The sequence below is a fragment of the Phasianus colchicus genome, chromosome 21, assembly GCF_987193195.1.
Source record: "Phasianus colchicus chromosome 21, bPhaCol1.hap1.1, whole genome shotgun sequence".
NCBI classification, from domain to species: domain Eukaryota; kingdom Metazoa; phylum Chordata; class Aves; order Galliformes; family Phasianidae; genus Phasianus; species Phasianus colchicus.
The window spans coordinates 3,784,577-3,803,809 of NC_143456.1; the positions used below are offsets into that span (position 1 = coordinate 3,784,577).

At 41.7% G+C, this 19,233-nt stretch overlaps 1 protein-coding gene and 1 long non-coding RNA gene across 5 annotated transcripts in view; one reads left to right on the forward strand and one right to left on the reverse strand.

Moving 5' to 3' along the window:
* The window catches only part of SPNS2 (SPNS lysolipid transporter 2, sphingosine-1-phosphate), a 133,208-nt gene that overhangs the window by 76,812 nt on the left and 37,163 nt on the right, over nucleotides 1-19,233 (reverse strand). For all 4 annotated transcript variants that reach the window (XM_090122249.1, XM_090122248.1, XM_031591886.2 and 1 more), the window contains exon 3: nucleotides 649-785. In XM_090122249.1, coding sequence (XP_089978375.1) covers nucleotides 649-785 — 137 coding nt within the window. The remainder of the gene's footprint in view (nucleotides 1-648; nucleotides 786-19,233) is intronic.
* On the forward strand, nucleotides 7,530-8,827 carry LOC116228187 (uncharacterized). The gene is made up of 2 exons (XR_004166715.2): nucleotides 7,530-7,912; nucleotides 8,418-8,827. It is a non-coding gene; the product is annotated as an uncharacterized LOC116228187 (long non-coding RNA).

Here is a 19,233-nt window from a genome sequence, read left to right on the forward strand (position 1 = left end):
AACCCCTCTATAATATGATTTTAAAAGGGGATATTCTTCCTCAGAAAATGCCAGATAAGAGCCTCTGATAGGCAAGGAAAGTAACACAATGAGGAGTCTTCAGAATGGAGTACTGTGGCTGTACTGAAAACAGGTGAGGGATGCTGTTCATAGTCTGACAGTCCCATCATCAGCTCCCCAGACATATCCATCAGCTAGCACAAAAGGAGCTAAAATTCTGTTTAATCTCCATGCTGTCATCCACACCTACTGTCTCTGATGGAAAGGAATCAAACTGGATGCATTTTGTCATCCCACATACCATAAGCAGAGTTCCCAATTAACTCCAGTGACTTCTGTTGTGATACCACAAGGCAACAGAACTACTATATAGCCATGGATTTTTTTTCAAGTCAGTTTTAATAGCCTTTTAAAGTTTCTTTAGGATCTCCCTGAAAGCAAAGCCCTTATGTCAACAGAAAGCTTTGCTTCAACATGCTTCACCTGTTACTTTCATGGATTTTTTTAAGGTCAAAGATTTCACAGTTAAGTCACGCAGATCTCACTTGACCCCCAGGAAATCAGATAATGCAACATACTGCGTGTTTTTAGGAGCATGTTGTCCAGCTATTCAGAGCACTCTGCTAAGTGCCTTTGTAGAGATCTTACCTGCTCAGTGATGAAGGAGCTTGAAAAGGTGACAGCTGACCAAAAGAAGATCCCACAGCTGAGAATGATCTTTCTGTTGAAACGGTCACCAAGGTAACCAAAGATAGGCGCTGCCACCATGAAGCTACAGATGAAAACTGCAAAGGAGAGAAAAAGGAAAGAACCATTTAATAAACACAAGGCCAAGAACATGAAAACTAATTCTCTGCAAACCAAATCCTCCAGAGAGCAGTTCCATTTAATTGGATGTGCTGCAGCCCTGGCTTACAAAGTTACGCAGTCTGATAGGACTGCAGCAGTCGGTGTTTCCTTAATCAAACAGTTTTTTTTCATTCCCAGAGAAACTTCAGACCAGTGAACTTGTGCTACATCTGAAAGCATGAACAAAACCAGGGCAGAATAAATGAAGAGCTTCTGCTCAAACATCACTTGAGAAGGTGAAGTGAAGGCTGGAAAGAATTTTAAACAGAAAGCAAGCCATAGGCTCCTTGTTGACTCCTGCAGCAGAAAGAGAGAAACAGACCACAAAAACTGAAGATCTTTAATCTGTTCTATCATTTTATGGCAACCACAATACTGTTAATATTACTGAGGCACCAGCCCTGTAGTCAGACAGAAAACTCCAGTCTCCTTATTCACCAGCACTGAACTTGTATTTAAACTCATCACTTAGTAACTGTTTCACTAACAGAAATAGTTCACAAAGCCCTAACAGGCCAGGGACGTTCAGCTGAAAGATTACAAGTTTCCCTTTCCCCCACGCCTCCCCTCAAAACCACAAAGCATTAACTCAGGACGTTCTGGCATGCAGGAAAGAGCCTCCTGGTAGAATATCCTCTGCAAAATCTCCTTGACTTCAGAGTTCACTCCTCCAGCCTACACCAAAACACCTGTTTAGTGACACCACACAAACACCCAAAACAAGGCACTCACACCACAACTACAATTAATTGGAAACGTTGGATAAAGTGTCAGATTTTAAGCTGATTTAATGTCTGCCCATGTTAAAGATTTGGATGAATGCAACCACACTGCTTTTACTGCTATGCAGTTACTCCAGGATCAATTTTAGCTTTCTGGGTTTGGCAAACCCAAGTGGGTGGGACATGGATACCTGGAGACCCACCTTTGGTCAGAGAGTTCGGGCTCACATTGGGCAGTTCCACTTCTGCCACTGCCTGACCTTAGCCATCTAATTCATTAGATGTTAAAGCGTGGGAAGAAATAAAGAAAAGAAAGGGCAAGAGAAGGATGCACACTCCCTCAATTGGAACGTCTGTATAAAATTAAAGTAGTCACAAATAATGAATTTTTCATAGATAGCGATGCACGGAAGCCCAAAAACATGCAGAATGCTAAACTACGATATGATCTACAGCTCTTCTTTTTTAATATATGAAGATGTCAAAGCTGCTTTACAAATTATATGCATCCATTTGCATATATTTTGTGAGGCATACAACTGTTGTATATCAACTTTGCACTGTGATGTTTATGGTGGGAATTACAGATTTACTTTATTTATATATATTTTTTAATTTACAGTTAAATAAATAAATAGAGAAACATGAAGATACCAAAAAGAAGTATGTGCAGCATTCTGTCAAACCCATTTCAACTGTATTGCTGCAGACAATCTCGCTGTTTAGCTGGCACAAATTCTGGCTTACAAACCTCAGCCTTGCGAGGCTCTAATTGCACTGGCCCCAGTCCAGTCAGGCACTTAAGCACATGCTTATATTAAGCACTTTAGAGTTGTACACTCTGTGATTAAACGCTTTCCTGAATGAACACCAATGTGCTCGACACCTTGCAGAGCTGGTGCTGCAACTGGGCACAGTGTGACTGCTTGCTGGGGATGAAGGGCAGAAAATGACTGTCTCCACCCATTGCAGTTTGACCTTGAAAGGATGCTGGAATTCATTCCTCTCACAATCAGATATCGTGCCATTTGTATGATGTAAAAAGACATAAAGCTAAAAGAGCTTTCAAGGGAAAATTAGAAACATTCAAGTCAGCATCCGAACGTTTCAAATATTGAATAACCCAATTAATTCCGATTTGAGACAGTGGGGATGATTCAAAATTCACACTGATCAGTGGGACTGTTAGCTTCGGTGACTTCTGGATGATAAATGTAAAGTCTAATTCTGGATTTGGACAAAAGTAGGAAAAAAAGCACAAATGTCCTCTTTCCAATAAACTGAGAAAAGTTCATCCAGGGCCTCTCCAACAAATTACATCCTGCTTTTACTCAGCTCTCTTTGGAGAATTTATTTTTGGAAGGTTCTGTTCTGAACAGAGCCAGGAGCTTTGTCACCAGTGAACAGCCAACTTGACAGCTCCACAAGGTGTAAAACGAAGGGACAACAGAACCTAATAAATAACAGATAATAGAACACAGCTGTCATAATAATAAATGCAATTGAGATCACAGTATTTATGACCCAAATATGCATCAAAGCATTGATTGACTCAAATAAATGCAGAAAATGATGGCTGTGTGATCTGTCAAAAGGATTTGCCTGTTATAGGCATTTCCCATGAATCAATTTTTGCAATTACTCCTGCAGATGACAGATGAGATTCCTGACCACCAGACACAGGCTCTACAACAAACAAGAAGTCAGTCTGCACTCCTGTAGCCTGGGATGGCTGAGCTGAGGTGAATGGATCAGGGCACGTTACCAGGTGGGATGGAAAGCTGAGTAACTCTAGGCCAGGAGCTGAGGTTCTATGATAACCAAACACTATGAAGGAGAGATCTTATCCGGAAGACAGAAAATTGCCTGTGCATTCTGCTGGGAAGAGGGGCAGCAGAAACTAGATTAATTTGCAGAGAAAGAAGGCCACAGCATAATGCAGAGGGATGTGTTCCAGTAAAGGAGACTAGTACGTGTGCCAGCCCCTTCCTCGCTAGCTCCTATGCCCTCCTCATCAGCATTTTCTGCTCTTTGTACTCACGTACTCCCAATTAGTACCCAAGTGACACTACCACAGCTGCTGCTCTGGATCAACCCACTGCCACAAATCCTTTACATAAGGAGTGAGCTATGACAGGAGCTGGCATTTCATTTGCCTCTTCCTAATCAACAGCTCCTCTTCCATTTATACTTAAAGCCCTCTTAGAATATTACCAACTCTTGAAGAGACATATAGTGCAAGTCGGGGCAGAGTTAAAAATCCACTGGGATTTGGGATGAGCTCCTGAGGAGGTAGGGATTGCGTTTAGAGCAGCCATGGGCAGGTAGAGCAACATCAGTCACCATTAAGTGTGCCGTACTGCTAATTTCTCTTGGTAAATGATATCTAGCTGTGCCAGCTAAAGTGGCTCAGTCCCAGCACTGGGTGGAGCCGAGATACATTTCTGCAGAAGCAAATTATCGTGTGAGCAATGGATGAATAAATAGACACATAATGAATGCCATCCCAGGAGGGAGGTTCTGTTAAGTACAGGTATTTTCTAAAGGAGATCATACTCGTCCTTATGCCTCCCTTTGTGGCTTAGCCACTAAACTGCCGACTGTGGTGAGAATGCAGGAAGAGAGTAATTGCCCAAACAGGATGGCTTAGTGTCTATTTCTGCCTCTGAATGCTTGTCCCACCCTGTACAGGTGCACGGGAACCTTCACAGCCAGCACTGCCCAGCTTTTTCTGTGCGTGACTGGAATTACAAAAATTTGTAGCATCCAAAAAAAAATTCACCTTATATTCCCTTCCCTCTCCTCTGCCCAAACGCACCAGAGAAAGAAAGCATCCTCCCCTGCATCTATTGCCCATATTTCTCCTCTTTCTCCTCCAAATAAAAATTTGCCAGTTTCACTCTACAATTGTCCCTATACTGGCACTGACCCATCAGCTTTCCACCCTTTGATTCCTAATGTGCTGCTGCCTCTGTCCCCATTGCTCTTTTCCTACACTGGCTGATCAGCCCTTTGTGTCTCAGAGAATGGCTTTTCTTGCCAAGAGGCCATCCAGTTGGTGTAGCCAAGAGGGAAGAGAGGCACTGATGTGGGCACACGCAGAGGCTGCATTTTCTCAGTTACTGGAAGGTTAAAAACATCACTGCCATCTCCCAAAAAAGATCCCTTTTTTCAACATTATTTCAATTACACAGGATTCATTTTTTTCTATCAGGAAAAATGTTAGAAAGGTTTCGGTTCAGGTAAAAATAGCTTGCTTGCTCTATGCAGGGATGCTCAATAAGAAAAAATAGTGGCTATCTTTCAGCTCTGAGTCAGCACAAAACCATATATCCAATGTCTAATTGAGTGCTGACAATGTGTTTGGCTCTGTGGAAGGCAAACCCAGACAGCCTGTGCCTCAGGGGACTGGCAATCCATTTAGACACAGCACAGAACCATGTGTTGGGAGGTCATTAATATTTTCCCAACAACAAATTTCCAAACAACGAGAATACCCAAACACCCAGCTCTTGGATGGGATAATTTACAGGTGTGTGCAAGCACAGCCCTGCTCTTCCTGCAGGAGACCTTGTCCTGCTGGGATCTGCTGGAGCCATTTCTACACCAGGGGCTTTTGAACCTGAGAGCTCAGACACAATATGGTGATGTGATCAAGGTAAAAGATTTCTGATATAGGGTAATCCAAGGTCCCGGCAAATCTCAGCAACACGATTTAAAACATTCACCCTTTGATAGAGGGTGAATTCTTACAAGTGTTAGCACAAAGCTTCAGCCTTCAAATCAGCATTATCACAAACTCTGCTATAGGTATGCTGTTCTATCTCTCTCTGCATTTATGTTTTTTTACTTCATTTCAAATTCAACAGCCAGCAGATGGATCACATTACTCCTTTTTGCCAAGTGCAAAACACACGAGCACTGGGTTCCAGACTATTGTGCAGACTAGAAGTTTCTGACAAGTGTAAGGAGCTTTGAAACACACCATCAGTTCCATATGTCGTGCAAAGCTGTCATATACTAACAGCATAAAACCCAGGAGCATTAGAAAAAAACAACAGGCTATGGAACACACCAAATCATTTGGACTTATCTCCAAGTTTTTGTTTTGACATGGCCAGAAATGCTCTCCCAGAACAGAATGCTGCACAAGATCAAGCAGAGAACTTCATAAATGCTAACTCTTGTATGCTGGTGTCCTCAGTAAATTAATAAGAACAAAAGCAGTGCTTTAAAAGGTGTGAACCTGATTATGCACTTCTCTAGCATCTCTGTTTGGCAGGACACTTTAGATTGTGTTTTCTTCACTGCAGACACCACTCATCAGTATTCCTTCTCCAATGTACCCTGTGTTCTCTGAAGTATGTTGCACCACGAGGTGCCAGTTTTTCCCTAGAGTAAGCTGATACAAAACATAAGCAACATGTTTAGGGTGAATGTATACAGCTAACATACGTGTTTACACTGAGAAGACAGCTGCTGTATGATACCGCTCAATTCGTTTGGCTGTGACAGGGTCAGAACCTGGTTACAAAAACACAAAGACAGACGAGGTCTGAACACAGCTTTCCTGGCAAGTTCATGCTTCACTCAACATCACACAAGCTGCTGCTCAGGGAGGGGCTCAATGCTGATAATTCCACTCCTTTTCCTCACTGCAAAATCCAGATTCCTCCAGGAGTTAGCCCTCGTAATCCCAGCAAAGGATATCCTGAAAACTGCTTTGTTCACCTCAGCCAACAACAATAATTGCTTCAGGGGGAATTGATGGGAAATGTACTCCACAGTAAAAGAAAATCAGGTAAGAATAACCAGAAAAACAGGCCAGTAACACACTAGTAACCCCAGAGCTCTGAGAGAAACTGTGCTGGGCAAAGAGCAAACACTGTCAAGTGGACAAATATAAGCAATAGCTGTCAGCACTGCCACATGTAGCACAGTACACCATTGATCCAGACAGTGGTATGTGATGCCACAGATGTGAGCAGTACTTTACTCTGTGCATTAGTGCATAAAGATCAATAAATATTTCTCTTCAGCCTCCAAAACCTAGACAACAGCTACAGGGATGAACTCTAATAAGGGTGAAGCTTAGAAAGGGAAACAGCACTTACACGTGAGCACTGTGGCTCACAGGCTGCCAAAGGCTGGAGTCCTTTCGCCACAGCCTGTGGCTTCTGACATGAATAGACATAGAGATATTACCATCCAACTACAAATCAAAGCACAAAATATTCACTCAACAAATCCATCTGCAAGTACCTGTAGAGAGAGAACTGCTGTCATTCGAGTTGTCCAAAGAGACTACTTCAAAAGCTGGTGAGAAGATAAAGCAAAGTTTGATCAGCAGCAGCGAGGGCTGGTTACAGCTGCTGGGCTGCCATGGCACCACAGCTGAAGGCAGCCTACCTTCTAAGACATGCCTAAGCTCTTAACTTAATAGCGGTCCTCACTTCTATGGTCCATCACATATCAACACTCCCTGAAGACCAGCAGTGATCCTCCTCTCACTTAGGCCTCACAAAGACTGCTAATGTGCTCCAAACAAGATTTGAGATCAGCACTGTGGAGGCGAGGAAAGAATAGCCATGAATTAGAAGCTAAGCTCTAAAACGCTCAAATTTTTTCACATTTCTTTAGATTCTTTTCCAACATTATGTCAATTGAAAGTGCACTTAAAGATTTACCCATTCACATCTAGAATACTGCTGAAGCAATTAAGTAGAAGGTTACTTGTAGTTATTATTTCACAACCATTTTCCATATCCGCCAAGGATTCTCTATCACGCTGCACCTCAAAATTTCTAAGTGTGGCAGTGGAAACACTTGCATTTTATCATGCTGTTCTCTCTGGATGTCCAGTAAGTTTACTTGGTGGAAGAGCTAACTTGCTACTCGATTAAATTTTGAATAGTTCTGTGCAGGCAATGTAATTAAAAAAAACAAAAAAACAAAAAACTCACCTGCTTCTCACTTTGGGAATTACAGTGAATACATTACCACTGTTTCAAAGGGATTAGGACAACCTGAACATCAATAAAGCAGCTGCTGTGTTAGTGGAGATGTGCTTTATAGCACCACTGCAATCCAATGAAGGAAGCCCATCAGCTTCCTTGGTGCCTGGCACCGAGTGACCCCGCAAGGAGCTGCTGCTGGGAGACATGCAGGTGCAGCCAAGAGCCAGAAATGGCTTTTGCAGTGAAATACAAGAAGTATTTGCTAGCATACCTTCATTCTGTGGCTATGCAGTGCACTCAATTGGGGCACTAAAACTTGCATGTAAGAACATATGAGGACAAACAGACACCACCTCTCCTCCTCCAAAATAATGTCACCTCTGGGTGAGTGCCATCCTGGTGTCCTTAGAGAGGGGCAGGAACAGGAGGCTGTGGCAGAGCTTGTTTCCCTAGGCAGCGCCATGCAAAATGTATGCAAACCTATTGCCTAAAACAGCATGAGATTGCTAAAACATAACTGTAGCTGAAGATGAGATTCTTTGTCTGATTTTCATTTCCATACTGTGAGAAATGCAGTGATTAAATAAGTCAAGGCTACTTTTGATTTGTATTCACTTTGAATTGTATATCTGCAAAATACTTTTAGTGCAGTTTGATTTAGACTCCTAGCCAAAGTTCGCTTGGTTCAATGGACATCAGAGGTTTTTGTTTAGATGTAACTGCTTACAAATCCCTGATGCACCAGAGATCAGAACCTCTTTACCAGTAAACACATTCTAGTGCTTGTAACTCTACTGCAGCCCTATAACATAAAATTTTATTACTGAGAAAAGTACAGAAAGCATAAAATAACTGTCAAGAGGACAAAAATGTTTTCATTCTTTTACAGGAAAACATGAAGAAACCTGGAAAATAAACAACTGATCGGGGATACAGAAGAGATCTATGTCCATGAATAGTAGGGAGTAGGACAATACTGAATTAGCTCTTCCTTTAGAATACTGGCCACATATTAAATACAAGTGGTAGCTACAAAATTCAAATCAGAAGAGACCCTCCATGCAAGAAAACTTAATTGAAAACTGGGGTGTTGTTACAGGAGTTTGTGGGAACACAAAGTTTAAGCTGTTTCAAAATAGAATTGGAGAAAGTCCAATCTGAGGGCTACTCCCCAGCAAAAAAGTCCTCAACATCCAGTGGATAAGGCAACCAGGGAATTTAACCATAAACTGCTCTTTCCTTTTGCTACTGATCATAACCAAAGACTGAATAATATAATAAAAGGACCTTTGGGCTGAACTGGTAAAACTATTCCTATGTTATTTGATTAAAGTTAAAATACAAAAATTTGTAACATTTCTGTTAGCTTGCTTAGGTAATGTCTTATTAATGTGTTACTGAATTGCACCTAGAATAACTTCTAAAAGCTTGAATGTGATTCACAAAGCTACGTTTCTAGAATTACAAAGGACTCAGTCCTTTGTAATTGCACTCTCAGGCTGAAGCAATGGAGCACCTCTTCAGCTAACAGAACCAGGAGCCTTGCAGTTTCCCTTCCATTTGAATTCACTGGCTCTGAACTTCGCAGGCTCACACAGAGGAGTGACAAACAAACGACTCATCTGCTCCCAGCTGCAGCCTCAGTGCTCATACAATATATGGCATGTGTTGGGTTGTCACTGAGCAATCAGTGGCAGGAAAACCTCATTAATTTAGTTAGACAATTAGGACGGATTTGTATTTGTTCTGGTCAATCCTGATTTAGGCTTGAGATCCCAGAGGTATGGAAGTTGGTCAATAATGTTGCATCACTGTGACACTGCAAAGTGACAGTTCTACAAGACTGGTTTGCCTCGACAAGACTAAAACACATACACAACCTTAGCTGCTGGCAGAGAGAGTCAGTAATTGCTCCAAGCACTCAAGTAGATCACTACATTTGAAAGAACAGCAGTTCTGTATTTCTCTTTGAATGCAGTTTTTGAGGATGCTCTACACACATGCCGTCCAATGGAGATCTTCAGTCGCAAGTGGAGCTCTGCCAGGGACCAGGGCTGCTCTCATTGTCCAGCAGAGAAGCGCCTGTAGCCAGGGCTGGAGAGAGGTGCCCTGAGAAAGCACTGAAATGCCTACAAAACCAAAGAATCCTTATTTTATTCTCTTCCCTTCTTCTTCTTGACATCTTTATTATCCTACCACACCCTGTCAGGCACACACACTACAACCACGGCCCTGCAGCTTTAGGAAACAAAGGTTAGCCTTTCCCTTTTGCAGGTGCAGAGCTCATGGGGCCTGCAGGACAGCAAAGTCGGGGCCTGCAGAGAACTGAAAACTGGCCCTGGGGCAGGAACAGATTCCTAAAGGCAGGAACACTTGTGTTCACCTTTGCCCACACAACCTTCACAACCACAGTGTGCACTCAAACATACCAAGAAATAACAGTCTAAAAACAATTATGCAAAATAATCTAAATCCTTCAATCCCTGAAATTTCTGTTGAGCACCATGAATCAGATTTAATTAGCAAGAAAATGCTTCAAATCTGTTATTCTCTTAATAGGAAGATGTATCATTTGTATCTGGTACAAAAAGAAATTATGTTATTTGTTTCCAGTTTGAGATAGAGAAAGAAGCCTCTTTTCATCCTGAACTGAGGTTTACCACCCCTTTTTACCACCAAACCATTAATCCTGTGAATGTTTCAACTTTAAATCATTAACCAGTGTGCAACAGGAGTCATTCTGCCTCCAAGAAAAAGCAATGTTGCAACAATGAAAGATCAGGAAAGAGAGAAGATGCACTGAAAGTACAGTGTGTTTATTACTAATAAGTTCTTTGCTACATGTCATTTAAAGATAGCAGCAGCTTCCTATGAAAAACAATACAATAAGAAGTGCTTCCCCTTCTCTTTATTGGAAAATCAAGAACTTCTTATGCTATGGCACTCACAGAAATTAGCTAAAAGTGTTCATCCATTATATCCTTATCCCAGAGCTTTTTATAATGCTTCAAGTTTGTTAGGGTTTGTTTATAAAAGGAAATCCACAAATAAATGACCAATGCTTTGCTAACCTCTACTGATGAGCTGCTGGTTTTACTTACAAAGCTGGAGACAGCCTGTAATGACCAAACATACATAAATAGCCCATATGAACAGCTCGGGCACAGATGAGCTAACTCAATTACAGCTATAACAGGATAAAGGATCTGGGGAAGGCTGCTGCTCAGCTGATGTGTCTGCAAGTGGCCCCAGATGAAGGAGCCCTGCAGCTGTTGCCTTCCAGCAAGGCTGTAAGCTCAGAGGGATTTTCCAGCTGCCAGTGTGAGGGCGATGATGCAGGTGGGGTGGGAGTGATGCTGAGTGGCAGAAGAAAGCCTCGTGGCAGCCTCACAGCCACACATCACTCTGCTTTGGGATGTGTGGAGGGCATGGTGCTGTGCTGCTGCTCTCCCTGGGCAGCCAGAGGGGCTGATTGATTTTCTTTGTTGTTATTACAATAACGGTTCTTTAGGGAGCCGTTGGACCGTAGCTGTCATGGCAAAATACATGCTCCCTTTTTTGAAAGGAAAATAGCCATACTCTCATTTTAATTAAGTAATTGGCTATCAACCATCAGAGCACTGACAGCCTCATTACAAACATTTTCTGCTCTGGTCAGGATGAAAGGATGAAATTTGACTTTGCTTCAGTGCACTGTGGTTCAGCAGTACCACAGAAGTGCAGGGGCAGAGCACCGACATCTGGACAAGGAATCGTATTCACAGCATGTGCTTGCACACAGGCAAATAAATAAAAGCATGTCAGGGTTTGGTAGCAAGCTCCTGTCACACTGCTCTTCTGCAAAATGTTTACCTTCATATTCGATTCAAGCCATAATCTTCAGGAGTGCTTATTGCAGATCAGGAAAATTGTATGCTTTAAAGCCAATCTAACCTCAATAACTAAGAAAACTATCAGTCTCTAGGGGAGAAAATGGTGATTCATCTCTACGTTGTAAGCTAACTTCCTTCATGGTTCAGATCTTTCTAAGCAGACTAACTGGCCTTATGCCTCTAGTTATCTGGAGGATGGCAAATATTTGCCAGATTAAGCTGAACTTTAAAAGATGAAAAGTATTACCCCTCATCATGAGAACTTCAAGATGACATCTGAAATTATCTGATTTTTATTTACTTCCTGTTCTAAAATGCACACATCCCAGCATGAGGTACTTCTCTTGATATCTTTCCAGCTGCAGCTATACACTAATTTATTTTTTTAGGAATAGAAATCTCTTTGGAATAGGAACATGTTAAAATCTACAGATGATATGGATATAAAAGCAGTTGTGTCATTGCTTTTGTTTGATACTCATCTGGGAGCCTGGAATTGTCTTACTTCTCTCAAAGTTTTTCCTCCAAATTTCTCCCCTCCCAGAGGCTTTAGCATTTCACATGGGCACATTTGTGGAGAGAGCACAAGTGTCTCAATACTGCCCTCCATACTTTTACTTCTAAAACACTGCTTGCTGGTCACAGAGAGAATTTCAGTATTTTTTTCCTGCTCAATTGCCTATTTTTTTCTGAGATGGCTATAAAATACAGGGGTACCCAGAGCAATTACAGCTCTTGCTATGAATGTTACCAGTCAAAACTGCACTCATTTTCCAGAGGAACTTTCTGTAGTGCTGACTGGGGTTCAATTCAAAGTAGAGTAGAAGAGAGACATCTCCCTCAGATGGAATTTCAAGTTTTCTCCTTAACAGCAGCGTCCATCGCTTTGCCTCAGGCGCTGGCAGCGAACACCGAATGAGGAATCCCCTAATGAAAGATCCTTCACGTAACCCCAGGAGACCACTTCATAAGAACAGAAGAACAATGGCAACAGATCAGAAAGCCGTGCAGCCTTGTATCCTGTCTGTGACAGAGACAGCAATCAGATCCTTCTGAGGAAAATACAAAAAACTCCTTTGCAGGCAACTGCATTACCCAGAGGCTGGCCTAAGCCCTCAGGTTTTTTCCCTCTCAAGAATTCATTTAGATTATTACAAGAATGTGTTATCCCCCTCAAGAGCTCACCTTTTAAGCTGTGGTCCTACCAACACTCCTGGTGGCACTCATTTCCAGGAGTTCACTGGTGTGTTCAGAGTGGTTTCCAGAAAACTGACCTGTACTGACTGCTTCTGCACTAGGAAGAAAACACGAAATGCACAACCTGCTTTTTTGAGACATCCCTTCCTTTATATTTTCTTATGCTACCTTCCTTATTTTTAAGAATGAGCAAATGAATAATACAGATTATCTTTAAAGCTTCTGCTGTAAGAAGGAAGTGAAGGCAGGCATGTGAAGACCAAATGTGTGTATGCACTGCTGGCTGAGCTGGACTAGACACACTGACCGAGAGCATCGTGGAAGTAAACTTGCTGTCTAGTTTCATTCTGAGACATGAATTCTCTACAAGTCAAGGAAGGAACCATTTGTGCTCTCATTTATCCTGTACCCTGAACAACTTCTTATTTATTTCCCAAGTCATTATACTTGGGGTCACAAATACTGCCTGTTCAGACAAAGAATTCAACAGCAGCTGCAAGGGCCAGGAAATACAAAGCTGAACCATTAACCCAGGCTGATGAACAGAACCATGTGGGTCAGGGAGGAGGCAGGACAGACTGTGCAGCAAGATAAACCTCTGGCTAAAAAGGAGGCTCTAGAATCTTAAAAGCTGCAGTGCTGCTTTCTCTTTCTATTAAAGTACATCAGGTAACTCCATCTAAGCATGTCTTAGCTACAAGATGCAGATTTTCCAGACATCCTTCCTAACAAGGCACAGGAGGAGCCAGGGAAGTTATGACATTCCAGATCCCAACAACTCCTACCTGCTTTGCTCATCCAGCACCCTTCAGAGGGCACCACCACCAGAAAGGAGCTGTGTCTGAGCACAGGATGGTGCCATGAATTCCTCCAACTTTGTATCCATCTCCAACCTTGCTCGACCAGCACCTAAACATCTCTCTGGCAGGGTACAGAGCCACAGGCTTACCCATCTACTTTTCCAAATGCCAGCAATATTTCAATAGGCTGCTGTACCACAAACTGAATACAAAGAAATACTGTTATTGACAACAATTTGTAAATACGTACTGATTGGCAGCACAAAATCACATACGATCAGAAGCAGTCTTCATCCTGCAGTGAGAAGGATCACAGAGCATGGGAGGAAGTCCCTGTCAGAGCAGGAAGGGGCTACAGTGATTCCACAGAAGTTATTCATTGATTCAGTTTTGCTGGCACTATTTAGAAATACTCTTGTCCCTTGCTTTTATAAATGGCAGTGGAGACAGAGACTGCACGTTTCACAGTGCCCTCCAGAAAGGGGTAATTTATTTAAGGAAATTGTTCAAATACTGATGTTTCCTAATGTTTTAATTTGCCATCTTTTGTAAAAGGGGAAGAATCATAACTACACTGGAGCCCCTGCATGGAGCACTGTCTGTCTTGCTGTTTCTAAGATTATTCACATGAATTTCCAAAGTATTTACCCTCATCAGTGAAAAACACTAATCCCAATTCTGGATTGCAGCTCCAGGAGTGAGCTTTGCAACTGAAGATGCATCCCTGGATAAAAGAATGTGAGCTCCATAAAAGATCTCAGGATTAACAGTAGTTTCAATAGCCAAAAAAGGACTGGATTTTATTTTATTTTTTTAAATAAGCTCTGGCTTTAAATTTATTCTGATTACTATATTTCTGGCAGAATGAGTACTGCTAGAGAACAACTCACTGAAATAAATTCTGCATTGCACAAGGTTTGCAAATTGAATGTCTTCATGCACCATCAACTACATTAATGGGGAAAGAAAGGCAATATTTGGTGAATCCAGAGATTGTTAACTTACTAAAAAAGACCACTTCAGTCAATCTCAATCAGGCCTAAATACACAGAAGGTGGGACTGATGACTGACCAGTGACTCATCTAAGGTCATTTTGTGTTCAGCACCTATTCTGCTCCCTGCTCTAGGTACCATACCATCACAGATGGTCCAGGATGACAGGTAGGCTTCCTTATTAGAAGTCCTGTATAGCCAAAGACTGAGCCTTGAGGAAAACTTGTCATGATATTGCCAGCAGCTTATTGCCTGGTGATTAGTCAAAGGAGATTCGTTTCTGGACTCTGAATCCACAAAGAAAAAGTTCAGTAAGTCCACACAAAGAAAGGTAATGCCTTTCATACACAGTGCAAACATCTTCTCAGCTCAGTACATCACATATGGCATTGTCCAAACCATTTGGAGATATAACATTAGCAGCTGGTAGAAATATCTCACTGGGGAGCTTTTAGAAATTCAACATTCATTGTTTATCACCTGTATTATCACCTTTTCTGCCACAAAACATGCTTAGTGAGAACAAGGGCAACTTTGGGCAACCTGCTTCACAGAAAAAATCTGTTAGCTCTCCCTCCTGTTCAATCAAGAGACTTTTTATTTTAAGACTTCCCTTTGTCTTGCCATCCTCTCCTTTTCACAGTTTGTATGATATTTGCTAATAAACTGCCATATTACATCTATGTGTTTCAAAGCAATTAGCATGAAGCACAATTGTGTTAGCCAACCAGCTAGAAGTAACTGAGGCTCAGAGTGGGAGAAACAGAAATGAAACCACCCGCATAGCTGGGCTGCTGGCAGAGCTGAAGGAGGCAAGGGACTGCAGCAGACCCATACTGCAGTGGAGCTAAAAGACCTCACCCCTCAGCAGGTTAAACGTGTTTGTGGATTGCACTTCAGTGGTCTTATGAGGAGCTAGAATGTTTAGCATGCGCTGGGCTGAAATTACAGAAGGGCATTCAACAAGACCAGGAGAGAAAAGAAGCTCTCTGTGCAGTCCACATATAGGATGCTGAATCCAATACAGGATCTAGAATTTGATTTTCTGTGCAGCCTGACAAATCCCAGGCACATTCAGCAAAACAACTGACATGTAGAGCTGGTATTTTGGCACATCGGGACAGGTATCAGTACAGCCAAATATCCTGAAGAAGTGGATTTCCTTAATGAGAATGTTTCATCATTCTATAAGTAATGTGAAACAATAACTCTCACAGGTGCATCATTTTTTCAAAGTCCACACAACTGAGCAAAAACAACTACATAGCTGGTAACTTAATTTCAGCATTGTGAGCCACAGCAACAGAGTAAAACATCAGATTTATACATTCTAGCAGTGCTCCTGTAACAGCCTTAGGGGGATGCTCTACAGGAGAATGTTGCAGGGGAATAAAACAAAAAAAGAGAAAAACTGATGTGAGAGCTTCATGTTTCTATTCTGCAATTTTACCTTCAAGAAGATTGACAAGGAGGTGGATTTATCTCCTCAAACACTTGCATGGTTCTAAACACAACAACTACATCAGCCCTTCTGAACTACTATCTATTTTTAGTACCACGTTTTTAAAGTATCCTCAACTCAATCACTAATTTTGAGCTTGCAATTTACCTTGGAAGCAATTTTGCTGGTGTGATTTGTGCCACTTCACAACTTTGATTTGCAGTCATAATTAGTAAGTTAAGAATTAATGTATCCTAAGCCACACCTGTAAGAGGCTGCTTTTGGAAAGAGCCCAGATTGTTAAACTGAAAGCAACTTGGTTCAGTGATGCATCATCTCTAAAACACCCTGCACATGCCAGTGTAAGCAAAAAAAAAAATGCTTTTCTTTTTTGTGGCAAAGTTACTGTTTAACTCACCCATCCTCCTGACACGACTCGCAAAGGCTCTCATGAAATAGAACCTTTCTTTGTCAGACTTTGTCAATGATTTCCAGTGCTCAAAAGGTGTAAGCCAAGGGCTCTGGGGCATTTTTATTGTTATTTATATTGTAGGTAGGTTGGAACAACTATAGCATGCTTACTATGGAAATATGCAGCTGACAGCTAGCCCCACCAGGACCCCTCAAATCATAGGGTGGGCAGAGGCAAGGATAAAACCAGTGGCAAAGAACTCAGAGCACATTTCAAGCATTGTAAAATTGTGAAAAGAAACAAAAAGTTCAAACTGCTTTACCTGCACCACCTCCCTAATTCTCTCCCAGGTCTATCCTAACAGTAATTTATTGTAACTATGCATTTAAAGCTACTTGGTGTATCTCTCAATAAACAAATTGCAACTTTTTATTTAAGAAAATCTTAGCAGGAAGAGCACATTACTATTACTGTTTTCAGCTCACCACTACAATCCCACAACAGGAGAAATTAGAATTGCCTCACCTCCAATCCAGCTCATCTACAAAGAGCAAGGAGAACAATGCATTAGGAGCTCACACCAAATAATTCCTGCTGCTGTGAGCAGTGGATGAAAAGTCTGGAAGGAGGAAACAGTTAAAACTGCCTTAATGTTTAATTCAGAATAACTTGGTGTGTAACCAAGTGGGGGGAACAGAAGAGGTGAGGATTGTCTTTCCCTTGTGAAGATCCATTTCCCTGCTTGCTGCAGCAGAGGATGGAGAATACATGTGAACACCTCCTCCTACCATTCATCCCATCAAATAACTGCTTATTTTTCCTCTGAGATCTGATAGTTAAAAAACCTAAACCATTCTCAGTCATTTCATAAAAACTTCTCTTATAGAACAAGTTCCCTGCCCAATCAGTTTTTGCTGTACAACTTATATCAGCATGCACGGATAATCTCTATAAAAATGAGACTGTATGGATGTACAGTAATCTAGTATACAGCCTAGAAAACTTGAACCGCTCATCTAGAGGAAATGTCAAATGTTCAGATCACTGGGAGCTCAAGACTTGTCATTAGGCAAAAAAAAAAAAAGACCTCACAGGTTGGTCCAGGACCACTGTGTTCCTCCTACTACAAAAATGTCCCGGTATTTCCAGAGCCCACGAGGTGCCTGCTGTATTACAAATACTGGCAGCATTTTCTTAACTGCAGGATGGTATCTTCAGTGCTCGAGAGCTCCTTTACATTGGGTCAAGACTATTTGGTTTATCCAAATGATCTCTCTGCCAAACCAAACAACTCCTTCAACAATGCTGCCAGCCATCCCAAATGAGCATGGAAATCTCCCAGCAGGCACAGACCAAGTCTGACCTCTGTATCACCAGATCTGAGATCCCCATATGAAGTAACTGCTTACATTTTCCCAGCACAGTGTATGCTGCCCTGCAGAATGGTTGGTTTGTGTTCCAAGAAAATGAGAGTACTTCAGGTGTGTGGGAAGAACAATACAAAACCAAAATTATCTTAAAATAAATCTTTAAAAGAGAACAATATTATGGCTCTCCTGAGATGAAGCGCACTAAATATACAGAATGCACTGCAAAGGTTTGTCCTATTTTCTCACTCTCACTTCATAGAAGACCTATATCCAAACACTCTTCAAGTCGAGGCAAAAAGAACTTCCCCTCTGGGTAACAAATCCCTTTAAATTGGGTTCAGTGGGCATCAGAAGCAGCTGTATGCACAGATCCAGATCAGGGTATACAGAGGGAATACAGAGCTCCTTCTGATTGAGACCACATCCAAACACTCCACTGCTCACCATACTTGAAAATCAAACCTAAAGGTTCAGTGAAAACTAAGTATCAAAGCCAAGCAAGTTGCTCCCAGAAGTTTTTTAGCGTCATCACATGGGGAGAGGATAAAAAGAAAGTCAAACATGAGTTCTTGAACATAAGTACACACCTCTCTCCTCCAACAACTGGTAGCCACTAGATACCTAGCAACAGCATAAAAACCACCTAACTGCTAAGGTAATGTAAATGCTCACCTTCTTTCAGAAGTCAAAATATAGTATCCATATAAAAAAAAACCCCAAAGGTGGCAAGTCTAGCCTTCCTGAATTTTCTGCATGAAACACACAATACTGTGCAGATGAGGGCTATGTGAGATCCCATAGCTGGTATTAAGCAGAAGTTGTTTAAAGGTACTACATAATACAACACAAATTCCATCTTCCAGTATAAAGAGCTTGAATGAAATTCTGAGGTTTGAGGAACACGTGCAGGAGGAGATGAGCAACGCATGTAAAGAACTATGAGGCATTTGGTTGAAATCATAACTACTTCTCAAAATCTGTGGGAAATCTCTGCCCTCATTATTATAATGAATTACAGAAATGAACACAACCTTGGCAAGAAGTACCTGAACTACAGCCTAAGGGAAAATAGGCACACGTGCAAGTTTCCCTTGAAACAAGCAGCCCAAATACCTGCCCCGTTTGGCCAACAGCTAGGCAAGCCTTCCTTTAGCAGAACAGACAGGCTTGGGGAATGAACTGCCATGCTGTGTTAGTGACCATGTAGTAACATAAAATCAGAACATTAATGAAGACAAGTCTGGAAAGTTTCCCTATTCATGCTGACATGTACAATAAAAAGACAAAGTACAACACTGGCTCTAGAATTACCTCCTATTAGAAGCAGTCAAGGGCATCTTAAGGTCCCTTCCCTCCCCAGCAAAGATTATTTACTTTGCAATCTAGAGCTGTCTAGTGATGGCTCGCACTGTAAGCAGCATTTTTATAGTTTGATCCTTGGTGTACATAGGGCAGGGCTAGGGCACAAACACATTTTCCCTTAACCTGCTCACTGATTCACAAAAATACTTTCATTCTTGATTGCAGAAAGATTTCCAAATAGGCTTAACTGCTTTCATGAATCAGAACTTCAGATTGCCAGGACTTCTTAGCGTATCGGACACCACTCTAGCAGACAG